Genomic DNA, 12546 nt, shown 5'->3' on the forward strand with positions numbered 1-12546 from the left:
ACTGTTTGAAAAATCATGTGATGCTTCTCTAATTTGTGTAATGAACAGCACCTGTAACTTACCTGTGGCACCTAACAGGTGTTGGCAATAACTAAATCACACTTGCAGCCAGTTGACATGGATTAAAGTTGACTCAACCTCTGTCCTGTGTCCTTGTGTGTACCACATTGAGCATGGAGAAAAGAAAGAAGACCAAAGAACTGTCTGAGGACTTGAAAATCCAAATTGTGAGGAAGCATGAGCAATCTCAAGGCTACAAGTCCATCTCCAAAGACCTGAAAGTTCCTGTGTCTACGGTGCACAGTGTCATCAAGAAGTTTAAAGCCCATGGCACTGTGGCTAACCTCACTAGATGTGGAAGGAAAAGAAAAATTGACGAGAGATTTCAACACAAGATTGTGCGGATGGTGGATAAAGAACCTCGACTAACATCCAAACAAATTCAAGCTGCCCTGCAGTCCGAGGGTACAACAGTGTCAACCCGTACTATCCGTCGGCATTTGAATGAAAAGGGACTGTATGGTAGGATACCCAGGAAGACCCCACTTCTTACCCCGAGACATAAAAAAGCCAGGCTGGAGTTTGCCAAAACTTACCTGAGAGCCTAAAACGTTTTGGAAGAATGTTCTCTGGTCAGATGAGACAAAAGTGGAGTTTATTGGGAAAAGCCATCAACATAGAGTTTACAGGGAAAAAAAAGAGGCATTCAAAGAAAAGAACACAGTCCCTACAGTCAAACATGGGGGAGGTTCCCTGATGTTTTGGGGTTGCTTTGCTGCCTCTGGCACTGGATTGCTTGACCGTGTGCATGGCATTATGAAGTCTGAAGACTACCAACAAATTTTGCAGCATAATGTAGGGCCCAGTGTGAGAAAGCTGGGTCTTCCTCAGAGGTCATGGGTCTTCCAGCAGGACAATGACCCAAAACACACTTCAAAAAGCACTAGAAAATGGTTTGATAGAAAGCACTGGAGACTACTAAAGTGGCCAACAATGAGTCCAGACCTGAATCCCATAGAACACCTGTGGAGAGATCTCAAAATGGCAGTTTGGAGAAGGCACCCTTCAAATCTCAGGGACCTGGAGCAGTTTGCCAAAGAAGGTCTAAAATTCCAGCAGAGCATTGTTAGAAACTCATTGATGGTTACCGGTTATTCGCAGTTATTTTGGCTAAAGGTTGTGCAACCAAGTGTTAGGCTAAGGGTGCCAATACTTTTGTTTGGCCCATTTTTGGAGTTTTGTGTGAAATGATCAATGATTTGATTTCTGTTTCATTCTCTTTTGTGTTTTTTCATTGCAAGCAAAATAAATGAAGATAATAATACCAAAGAATTTGTGATTGCAATCATTTTCAAGAAGAAACTGAGTATTATCTGACAGAATTGCAGGGGTGCCACTACTTTTGTGTGTGTGTGTGTGTGTGTGTGTGTGTGTGTGTGTGTGTGTGTGTGTGTGTTTATATCTTCCCATGTCTAAAGGCCCAGTCACACTAAACTTACCAGCAATTCCCAGCAACGATACAACCTGATAGGGATCGTTGGTAAATTGCTAGGAGGTCGCTGGTGAGATGTCACACTAAGCGACGCTCCAGCGATCCCACCAGCAACCTGACCTGGCAGGGATCGCTGGAGCGTCGCTACACGTGGAAGTATGCTGCGCTTGGTAACTAAGGTAAATATCGGGTAACCAACCTGATATTTACCATGGTTACCAGCGCACACTGCTTAGCGCTGGCTCCCTGCACACCTAGCCACAGTACACATCGGGTTAATTACCCGATGTGTACTCCAGCTACGTGTGCAGGGAGCTGGCACTGACAGCGTGAGAGCGGCGGACGCTGGTAACGAAGGTAAATATCGGGTAACCAAGGGAAGGGCTTCTTGGTTACCCGATGTTTACATTGGTTACCAGCATCTGCAGAAGCCAGCTCCCTGCTCACTGCACATTTAGTTGTTGCTATGTCACTGTCACACACAGCGATGTGTGCTTCACAGCGGGAGAGCAACGACTAAAAATTGGTCCAGGACATTCAGCAACAACCAACGACCTCACAGCAGGGGCCAGGTTGTTGCTGCTGGATGTCACACACCGCAACATCGCTAGCAAGTCGTGCCTCAGCAGCGATGTTGCTAGCGATGTTGCTTAGTGTGACGGTACCTTAACTAATCTGGAGATATCACTTCCATGTCCTGTCCTATACCAAACCACACTCATATTTTTGTATATATTATTTCATTAATGTAACTTGAACACAAGCTTCCTAATCAGCAGCGCATTACTCAAAGCTTCTTGAAATTAAAATAAATAAAAAAGTCCCCTTTCCCTGTATACATTTGTCTTTCCATTCATGGGGATTTCAAAAGCTTATTCATATGCAGAATTCTAATTATACCCTTGTTGAATTCACAAAAGATTGTTATGCTTGACTAGCAATAGGGCTTTGTTAGTTCGGGCAGGAAAGTATCCTTGAAGGTACACTGACTTGCAGCTTGTAGCGACACAAGAGTACCTTGATGCAATTGCCAGGACAACTGTGGTACAGCCAGTGTGTATCATGTATCAGTTTTATGACTAAGAATAACATAGACTACAACATTCAAATAGAATCAAAATGAATTTACACAATTTTGGAGCGAATAATCTTTCATTAATCACAAAGCTTCACAAGTGAGGTTCGCCCCAGGACGAGAAAAGGAAACTATTCACTCTAAATTGATTCTAAAGTGATCTAATAAAACTTTAATTTGAAAATTTCCTAAAGAAATGGTGGATAAAAATGAGTGGTAAGAATTCCACGTCCAACAGGCTAGAGAGTCCATTAATTGCTCTAGTTATGCAGTAAAAGCAGTATGAGCGGATGAACCCCCTGCATTCATTGCGTTATCGCTTTATCTGCCGAACACATCACTATAATGATTTGTATGGACAAACTGCTGCTCTAGATAAAACTTTAACATCACAGCCATGCTGACAAGTTTCTCAGTTAATGACTTCCTCAGGGGTTTTGTGACTAATGGTCATTGGCCTTTTGGGGATGTCTTGCTTCACAAAACTACTCCCTTGGACTCCAATATTTATGACCTCATGTTAAACTGGGCCATCAATGTTGGATTTTGGGGTGAACTTTAACTGTAACTACCCAGCTCCTAATCTGACTGAAGAGACTATGGTATTGCACTCTTTGATTGCCAGTCACAGCTTTGTACTTTGGATAGTGACTGTAACGGTGTTTTAGCTCCCTGCAGGCCAGCCCTATTTCTCTTTCAGTCTGTTTGACATTGCCTGTCTACTGATTCCTGCAGATTTATGATTCATATAGCATTTAAGTCATCTCATAACCATGTTTGAGTATGAGTTGATTAAACCATATAATGATTTTTCATCTCTATAGACTCCTTTCACTCTAAACCTGAGGATATGGGACATTTACATACTTGACGGTGACCGAGTTCTTACTACAATGTCCTACACGGTTTTGAAGCTGCATAAAAGTAAGTAGTTTTTCAATTGTCAACCATTTTGCAGTTCACAGCCCCACATCTTACCTTGTTCACAAGAAAAGTGTACAATAGCACATTGGGCCGATTCATAATACATCAGAAAACTAAGCGTAAAAGCTTTAAAAAGTCGCCAAAGTTTTGCCATTTTCACCCCAGTTTTAATCAGCTCGGCCAAAATGTGTGGAGTGTGGCATGGTCACACCTGTCCATCAATTTTACCGAATTGACAATATTTTTTACTCCAGTCTTTAACTGGAATAACCGTTCTGTCCCGTCGCATACCACTCAGACACCAAATTGTGGGGCACACATCTTATTTCAGAGCAGTCAACTGACTCAAGACTGACGTAACACGAGTGTGCCCTACAGTAGTCTTCTTGATGAATCTGTTCCTTAGTTTCCTTCAATTCAAAAATTGCTCATAATATACTCCAATGTCTTTGCTTCTTGTCACATAGCAATAGTCCTTCTCTCTCTCTCTGGACTATATTTATCCTGATTTTTGATGGTTTGGCACGTACCCGCTGTGTGCTCACTTTCCCTCAAGGATTCCAATAGTTAGCAGATTGCATTTTCTTTCTGCCAATGCTGCCAGCCTGTAAAGGAATGCGCTGGCAACCGTTACTGAGCAAGACGTCTATAGTCACGATGCATTTCTTTATTAGGTCCTGAATAGATAGATGTAGCAGATCCATTGTAGGTTTCATATTTTTCTGAAATTTAGGTTAAAGTGTTTTAACATATTTTTTGTTGTCTAATTCAAGACACAAGTGGAGATTTAGCCACCTTTATAAATTGTACTAACTGTACTACCCGGCTTCGCCCGGGTTAATAACTGCTGTTAACAAAATAGAATGTATTAACAAAAATGTATTCTGCACACAAAAAACACAAAACAAATAGATAGAAATGTAATTATGTCTGTCTCCCCCTCTGTATATATCTCTCTGTCTCTTTGTCTGTCTCTTTCCCTCTGTCTCTTTACCGGTGTCTGTCTCTGTCTCTTTACCTGTCTTTGTCTGTCTCTTACCCTGTCTGTCTCTTTCCCTCTCTGTCTCTTTCCCTCTCTTTCCCTGTCTGTCTGTTTCCCTGTGTCTGTCTGTCTGTCTGTGTCTATCTCTTTACCTGTCTCTGTCAGCCACCTTTATAAATTTATTCATATGCTCTCAAGAAGAGCAAGAAATTATTTTTTTTAATAGTTCATGCAAGGTAACAGTGCAAACCACTGCTGCAACCAAACTACAAATGATAGTAGAATTATTTGGTTCTGCCATAAAGAGAGCGAGTTTTGAGAAATGGATTCCAGTAATGCAGATTTAATGCTAAAAAGCTTCTTTCGTTTCTGGACTTATAGGAGTTTTTTAGTACAGAGAAAACCATTTCTAATACCCTATGCACAAGTTAGTTGATAAATCTATGATTGTGGGAAGCCCCACAGATTACTAGAATGGGGTCCTGATGCCCAATTCATGAGCTTTGAAATATAGCTATAGTTGAACATGCTTAACCGCTCATCTTACATGCAGCTGGCGGGGGAATCAGAGTTGTTTTCAGCCATTTCCGCCAGTTCTCTCATGTAATGAATTAGTAGTGCTCATGTATGACATCCACACCTTTCACTCTACTTCAGAACAGGACTTGGCATGGCTCCCCTTAACTCTGGGTGTCCTAGTGATGGGACTCCCTGTTATCACAATTCAGCAAAGTGAGTAATAAAAATATGAGTGTGTTTCCTGGGCCAATTATTTAAATATAAAGCTCTCATTCTTTACATTTATGATTTAGCTAGAACTTCTACGAGGGGCTGCTGATAAGTCTGTGGCTTTACCCAGAAAGAAACGAGATAGGATGATGAAACTTTACATTAATTCCACAAACTCTCCACTGATATCAACACACTTCTTACATCGGTAGTCCAAGTTCTGTAAGCCTAGCAAAAAGAAAGATTTCGGTTGTGCCTCAAACCAGTCATCTGTAGCAGCCATGGCATCAGAAATGGTGTGAAATTTGGTACCCCTGAGGTGTTTCTACATGTTTGGAAACAGATGATAGTTGGAGAGAGCTAGATCTGGTGAATTCGGTGGGTGGTCAACCAGCTGGAAGCCCATCTCTGCCATTTTTGCTGTGGTCGCTTGTGCAGTGTGAGCAGAGGCGTTGTCTTGCAGGAACAAGATTCCTTTGGACAGCTTGCCGCACCTTTTGGCCTTCAGAGCTGCCTTCATTTGGTCTAAAAATTCCATGTAATACCTTGCATTGATGGTGGAACCCTTTTGAAGGTAGTCCACTAGCAGCACCCCCTCCGTATCCCAGAACACAGATGCCATCACCTTAGTGACTGATTTTTGCACCCTGATCTTCTGAGGAGGTGAACCACTGTGCCTTTTGACTGCTCCTTGTTTTCAGGGCATTACAAATAAATCCAGGTCTCATCCATAGTGACCAGTTGATCCAGGAAGTTCTTATCAGTCTGGAAATGCTGACAAATGGACCAGGAAGTTTTCACTCCCATGCTTCTCTGATCTGTTTTCAAACATTTGGGGACCCACTTTGCAGATGGCTTCCTCATGTCCAAATGTTCATGGATAATAATACAAACCCATTCACGGGAAATCCCCATGATGTCTGCCATTGCTTTAGCTGAAATTCGTCGATTCTCCAGTATAATGTTGTGCACATCATTGAAGATCTCTGGAACAACAACCACTCTCTGTTGTCTAGTATGTTCCTCATCATTGGTGCTGAAGTGGCCCATTTTAAATTTAGCAAACAGTTCTTAACTGTGGAATATGAAGGGCATTGATCCCCTAATGTCTGTGACATATCACCATGAATATCCTTCCCAGACTTTCCTTGCAGAAACAAGAATTTTATCACTCCTCTGCTTTCAGTTGCTGTGAATATCGTATTAGACTCTGCCATTTTGTTTTCCCGCGTGCTTAGAACACACTCATAAGCAACAAATGCAAAATTTTGAAAACTTATATTAGACACACAAGGCTTTCATGTGATGTAACATTCATTACCATAGAAACAAAAAAGATCACAAAGCTAAATACTTATTAGCAGTCCCTCGTAAAGCTTAAACTGAATCTGTCACCCTTTTGCATTTTTTTTATTTATTTATTAATATGGGCATACAGGCGGCATAAAAGTGAACTTAGTCATACCTGTATGCCTCCTGGATGAAGGGTCTTTTGGCAATCAAAATTCGGTGGTTCTCCTGAAGAAGTGTTACCTCATCGAAACGCGTTGAAAAATAAACTGCCTTTCAACTGGATTTTGTATATTGGTCTCTTGTTACTCCTCATCAGCACAGTCATCACTGCACCATAGCTCTGGTTCCTTTGCATTGATGTATTTTGTGGCATTTGGGGATCAGTTTCCTGAAAGTGGCCATTTGTCATAACCCATTATGGTTTAATATTTATTTTAAAGTTATCTGTTTTATTGTAATTTGTCCAGTTTGGCTGTTTGTGATCTCGACCAATGAATGTAGTGAAGCTATATAGAATGGATGTATATTTAGAGATCATATGAGTATTGGTAAATGTGCTTTAATTTGCATTGCTCTTCCACTGGAAGTCATATGTAGTTTTTGTTCAGCTATTATCAGCCTCTCAGGAAATCAGTTTATACAAGTGTGATCCTGGAGCTGCTGTGAAGTGAAATTACCATTTCTAATATAGTCAGAGAGAGACAATTGTGTGATGTATGTCAAGAACAAATGGTGCATTGCTCTCACTACTGAAATATGCATGCTCTTCCTATGCTGTAAAGGGGAAGATTACATGACACAAAGCTGAAGCTTTAAGATGTGTTTATTCATGACTCTCGGAGGGTGCAGTCCATTTCATCTCCATGTAAAAAGCACCATGTCTTATGGGCATTGCCTAACCGTTATTAAGGGACAGTGAGTACATTGATTATGACAGGTACATGTGTGTATAATGCCGTGAGCAATTTTCTTCAATGAAGTGTTATCCACATCTGCACCATTGCTGTTTCATCAAAGGGAGTGATTATAGAAAAATGATTTAATCAGACTAAGTCATCTTTATGCAAAGTATTCTGTTTAGTCACTGCTGAACTATATGATGGTAATGTTATGTGCTCTGTGTGCTGCCTGACCTGGTTTAGGGTGCACAATGTCATTGCTTTATCTTAAAATTGGCAATAATTCATTTTGAAGTGCCTGTCATAAGGCAGAATACAGGCTGGTTTTGATGTACAGTGTAGCCTGTAGTAGGGCTATAATGTATTGGCTCTTAGAGGGCAGCTCGATTGTGATTTTTGCCAGTCAAAAACTCCAATGTATCTCTGCCCCCACTGCTCCCAGCAGCACTATTTGTTATCATTGGGTAATTGGGTACTGTAGGAGGAATAGGTGAGCTACTGAGCTCTGTGGGCGGAGGAATAGGCGAGCTGCTGAGCTCCGTGAGCAGAGCAATAGGCGAGCTGCTGAGCTCCGTGAGCGGAGGAATAGGCAAGCTGCTGAGCTCCGTGAGCCGAGGAATTGTCGAGCTGCTGAGCTCCGTGAGCTGAGGAATAGGCGAGCTGCTGAGCTCCGTGAGCGGAGGAATATGTGAGCTGCTGAGCTCCGTGAGCAGAGGAATAGGCGAGCTGCTGAGCTCCGTGAGCGGAGGAATAGGCGAGCTGCGGGACTCCGTGAGCGGAGGAATAGGCGAGCTGCTGAGCTTCGTGAGCGGAACAACTTAAGCCTGAGATGGAGCTGTGCAGGGAGCGCTGCAGGAAAAGCTGTTTGATCATCGGGAAAATGTTTGAGAGGTTACATGCATAAACCCTCTAACAGCCAGAGCAAAGTTAGGAAAGCTGTTTAAGGCTATGTTCACTCGCAGCATTTTTGCTGTGTCTTTTTGCAGTAAAAACCTGCTCCCTTGCCAGTAAAAATACTGCTGGGTTTTGTTTTTTTTTTGTTTTTTAGTATTTTTCCTGTTTTTACTGCTTTTTGTTTGGCGGATTCCATTGTTTCCCATAGACTTTTATGGTCGGTGGATTTCGACTGATGCCCTTGCGTTGCATCCGCCGCTCGACTGATCAGTTGTGGAATGACTGACCATTGGGCTGCAGGAATGCAGCATGTAACGGTTTGTGATCAGCGAAATCCTTTTGTTTTCACTGCGCATGCTCAGATCTTGTGTTTAATCATTCAAATCAATGTCTCTCATGGCGGCCGAACGATCAGCTGATCGCCCGGCGACCGGCTTCTTTGAGCAATCAGCTGATCACCCAGCGGCTGGCTATTGTGAACAATCAGCTGATCACTCTCAAAAGCCGGCCGCCGGGAGATCAGCTGATCGTTCACAATAGCCGGAGGCCGGCTTTTGAGAGCGATCAGCTGATCTCGCTCTCTCGTTTTTACACTGAAATCATTTCACCAACGCAATCTGCTTTCTCATGACAATCATTTCAAATTCTTGTCACCAGTTGTACAACGCATCAGTCACAAGCGTCAAGCTGCACAGGTGACTGATGCAAAAAAAACGGAAATGTGAACATAGCCTAACTCTCAAATTATTCAGTTGTAACTGCAAATCAATACGTTTACATTTTCAGTTGATTACTCCTCCACAAATCCTTCATCTTGAGTGTTGGAGTTTAACAGTTGGCCGATTTCTATATCAAGCATGCTCTGGTCCCCCTCATCATTATCCAAGTCGGTCACATTGCTGCTGCTTAGCTCCTCAGTGATGATTCCAGCCTTCCTGTAAGCTCGGATGACACTGGAGACTGATACCTTCTTCCAAGTATCCACGATCCACCGGGACATAGTGGCATAACTTGCCTGCGTTGACTCCCTGTGTTGGTGAATGTGTGGTCACATTCTGTCAGCCAATGCTCCCACGCAACTCGCAGTTTAACTTTAAATGATCTGTTGACGCCGATATCTAGGGGCTGGAGCTCTTTGGTTTATCCACCCGGAATTACGGCAAGCTCTGAATTAGTTTTCTTCACTTGGGCTTTGACATTATCGGTCACATGGACACGCATGGAGTCACAAACCAATAGGGATGGGGATTTGTGAAAAAAGCCATCCGATCTCTTGACGTACACCTCCCTCAATCATTTTCTTTGTCGCTCTATTGGGAGACCCAGACAATTGGGTGTATAGGCTATGGCTCCGGAGGCCGCACAAAGTATTACACTTAAAAGTGTTAAGCCCCTCCCCTTCTGCCTATACACCCCCCATGCTCCCACGGGCTCCTCAGTTTTTTTGCTTTGTGCGAAGGAGGCAGACCTGCACACATAGCTCCACAGATTGGTCAGCAGCAGCTGCTGACCATGTCGGATGGAAGAAAAGTGGGCCCATATAGGGCCCCCAGCATGCTCCCTTCTCACCCCACTCTTGTCGGCGGTGTTGTTAAGGTTGAGGTATCCATTGCGGGTACGGAGGCTGGAGCCCACATGCTGTTTTCCTTCCCCATCCCCCTTAGGGCTCTGGGCGAAGTGGGATCCTATCGGTCTCCAGGCACTGAGACCGTGCTTCATCCACAACTCCTGTGGAGCCTGCTGGATAGGAGCCGGGTACCGTTCAGGGACATGGCCCTGCTACTTGAAGGTACTCTGTATCCCTGTGGGGACCGCGCACGGCAACACCTCAGCTTTGCTGGGTGTGCTAGTGCACCGGGGACCGCGGCGCTGACCGGGTTAAACTGTGCCATTACACACTCAGCGTCGCTGAGTGTGTTAATATGTAGGGGCTACCGCGCTAACCGCCGCTGCCATGGGTGCGGCGCGGCTGGGACTTGTAGTTCGCCGGGGACTTCGGCGCCGGCCGCGCTTTTACGGCGGCCACGCTTATACTCGAGTCCCCGGCTTTCTTGCGGCCTAGTTTCCTTTTCTCCCGCCCTCAGCCCTGACAGGCAGGGGAAGGGCGGGACGCTGCACGGAACGAGCAGCACTGAGGGCTGGAGTATGATTTGCATACTCCACCCCCCTCACTGTGCACAGTGTGAGCACCAGTTCCCGCACTTTCTCGGCCACGCCCACGGCTCCCTCCTCTCGTCAGGACGCCGCAGCCATTCCTGTCAGCTCCTCCGACGCTGCAGAGAGGGACAAACCCTGGGAGACCCAGACATGGTCTCTGGTGGCCTCACAACCGCTTTAGGCGGGTGGTAAGCAGCACCTGTTGGTGCTAGCCCCATGGTGCTGTAGTGTATTGATACATTATTTGTTTATAGTATATTCTTTACACTGTATGAGCACAGTTCATTCTGGCTATATACCCTATTGTGTTGCTCAGGGAAAACAATAGCATGGCGCCCACAAAAGGCAGGGGTGCCAAAACACAGGCTTATTATGCTGCCTGCGCCGCTTGTACGACCCAGCTGCCGGCAGGTTCCACTGACCCTCATTGTGTGCAATGTTCGGCCCCTGTGGCACTTCTTCAGCCAGAGCCTCTGCTAAGAGGGGCCCAGGGGGAGCCACCTGTTGACGCTGTTCAGGTGACGGGGACGGAGTTTGCAAAACTCTCTGAGACTATGGCTAAGATACTAGAAGCCTTGCAGTCCAGGCCGGTATCTCAGCAAAGGGACTCTGTTGAATCATTGTTCCCTGGCCCCCCTCAGTTGGACCAACAATGTCCTCCCGGGGTATCTCATACATCCCAGGCTGAGGGTTCTGACTTAGACCTCAGTCCCAGACCGACTAAGCGGGCTCGCTTAGAATTTCCCTCGACATCATATTGTTCAGGGTCTCAGCGGGGGGAATCTCTGGTTGATGATGCGGAGACAGCTGATCAGGATTCTGATCCTGAGGGCGCTCTCAATCTTAATACTCCAGATGGGGACGCCATAGTGAACGATCTTATTGCGTCCATCAATCAAATGCTGGATATTTCTCCCTCAGCTCCTCCGGCGGAGGAGTCAGCTTCTCAGCAGGAGAAATTCCGTTTCAGGTTCCCCAAGCGTACACAGAGTATGTTTCTAGACCACTCTGATTTCAGAGAGGCAGTCCAGAATCACCATGCTTGTCCAGATAAGCGTTTTTCGAAGCGCCTTAAGGATACACGTTATCCTTTTCCCCCTGACGTGGTTAAAGGTTGGACTCAGTGTCCCAAAGTGGATCCTCCAATCTCCAGACTGGCGGCTAGATCCATACTTGCAGTGGAAGATGGGGCCTCGCTCAAAGATGCCACTGACAGGCAGATGGAGCTCTGGTTGAAATCCATCTATGAAGCTATCGGAGCTTCTTTTGCCCCAGCATTCGCAGCCGTATGGGCGCTACAAGCTATCTCAGCAGGTCAAGCGCAAATTGAAGCAGCCACGTGCACGTCCGCGCCACAAGTGGCATCCATTACCACCCAGACCTCGGCATTTGCGTCTTACGCTATTAATGCTGTCCTGGACTCTGCGAGCCGTACGGCGGTTGCGGCCGCCAATTCGGTGGTACTCCGCAGGGCCTTGTGGCTACGGGAATGGAAGGCAGATTCTGCTTCCAAAAAGCGCTTAACCAGTTTGCCAATTTCTGGCGACAGGCTGTTTGGCGAGCGTTTGGATGAAATCATCAAACAATCCAAGGGAAAGGATACATCCTAACCCCAGCCCAAACAGAACATACCCCAACAGAGGAGAGGGCAGTCGAGGTTTCGGTCCTTTCGGGGCGCGGGCAGGTCCCAATTCTCCTCGTCCAAAAGGTCTCAGAAAGAACAAAGGAACTCTGATGCATGGCGGTCTAAGTCACGTCCTAAAAAGACCACCGGAGGCGCCGCTAACAAGGCGGCTTCCTCATGACTTTCGACCTCCTCTAGCAGCATCCTCGGTCGGTGGCAGGCTCTCCCGCTTTTGCGACACCTGGCTGCCACAAATAAAAGACCGCTGGGTGAGAGTCATTCTGTCTCACGGTTACAAGATAGAGTTCACCTCTCGTCCCCCGACTCGATTCTTCAGGTCATCCCCGCCTCCCGAGTGAGCCGAGGCTCTTCTGCAGGCGCTGCGCACTCTGAAGGCAGAAGGAGTGGTGATCCCTGTTCCTCTCCAGCAACAGAACCACGGTTTTTACTCCAACTTGTTTGTGGTCCCAAAGAAGG

At 45.5% G+C, this 12546-nt stretch overlaps 1 protein-coding gene across 2 annotated transcripts in view; it reads left to right on the top strand.

Annotated features, from left to right (window-relative positions):
• The window catches only part of USP6NL (USP6 N-terminal like), a 257526-nt gene that overhangs the window by 205862 nt on the left and 39118 nt on the right, over positions 1-12546 (top strand). For both annotated transcript variants that reach the window (XM_075345279.1, XM_075345278.1), the window contains exon 12: positions 3392-3491. In XM_075345279.1, the coding sequence (XP_075201394.1) occupies positions 3392-3491 (100 nt within the window). The remainder of the gene's footprint in view (positions 1-3391; positions 3492-12546) is intronic.

Source organism: Anomaloglossus baeobatrachus, chromosome 4, assembly GCF_048569485.1.
Source record: "Anomaloglossus baeobatrachus isolate aAnoBae1 chromosome 4, aAnoBae1.hap1, whole genome shotgun sequence".
Classification (NCBI taxonomy): Eukaryota; Metazoa; Chordata; class Amphibia; order Anura; family Aromobatidae; genus Anomaloglossus; species Anomaloglossus baeobatrachus.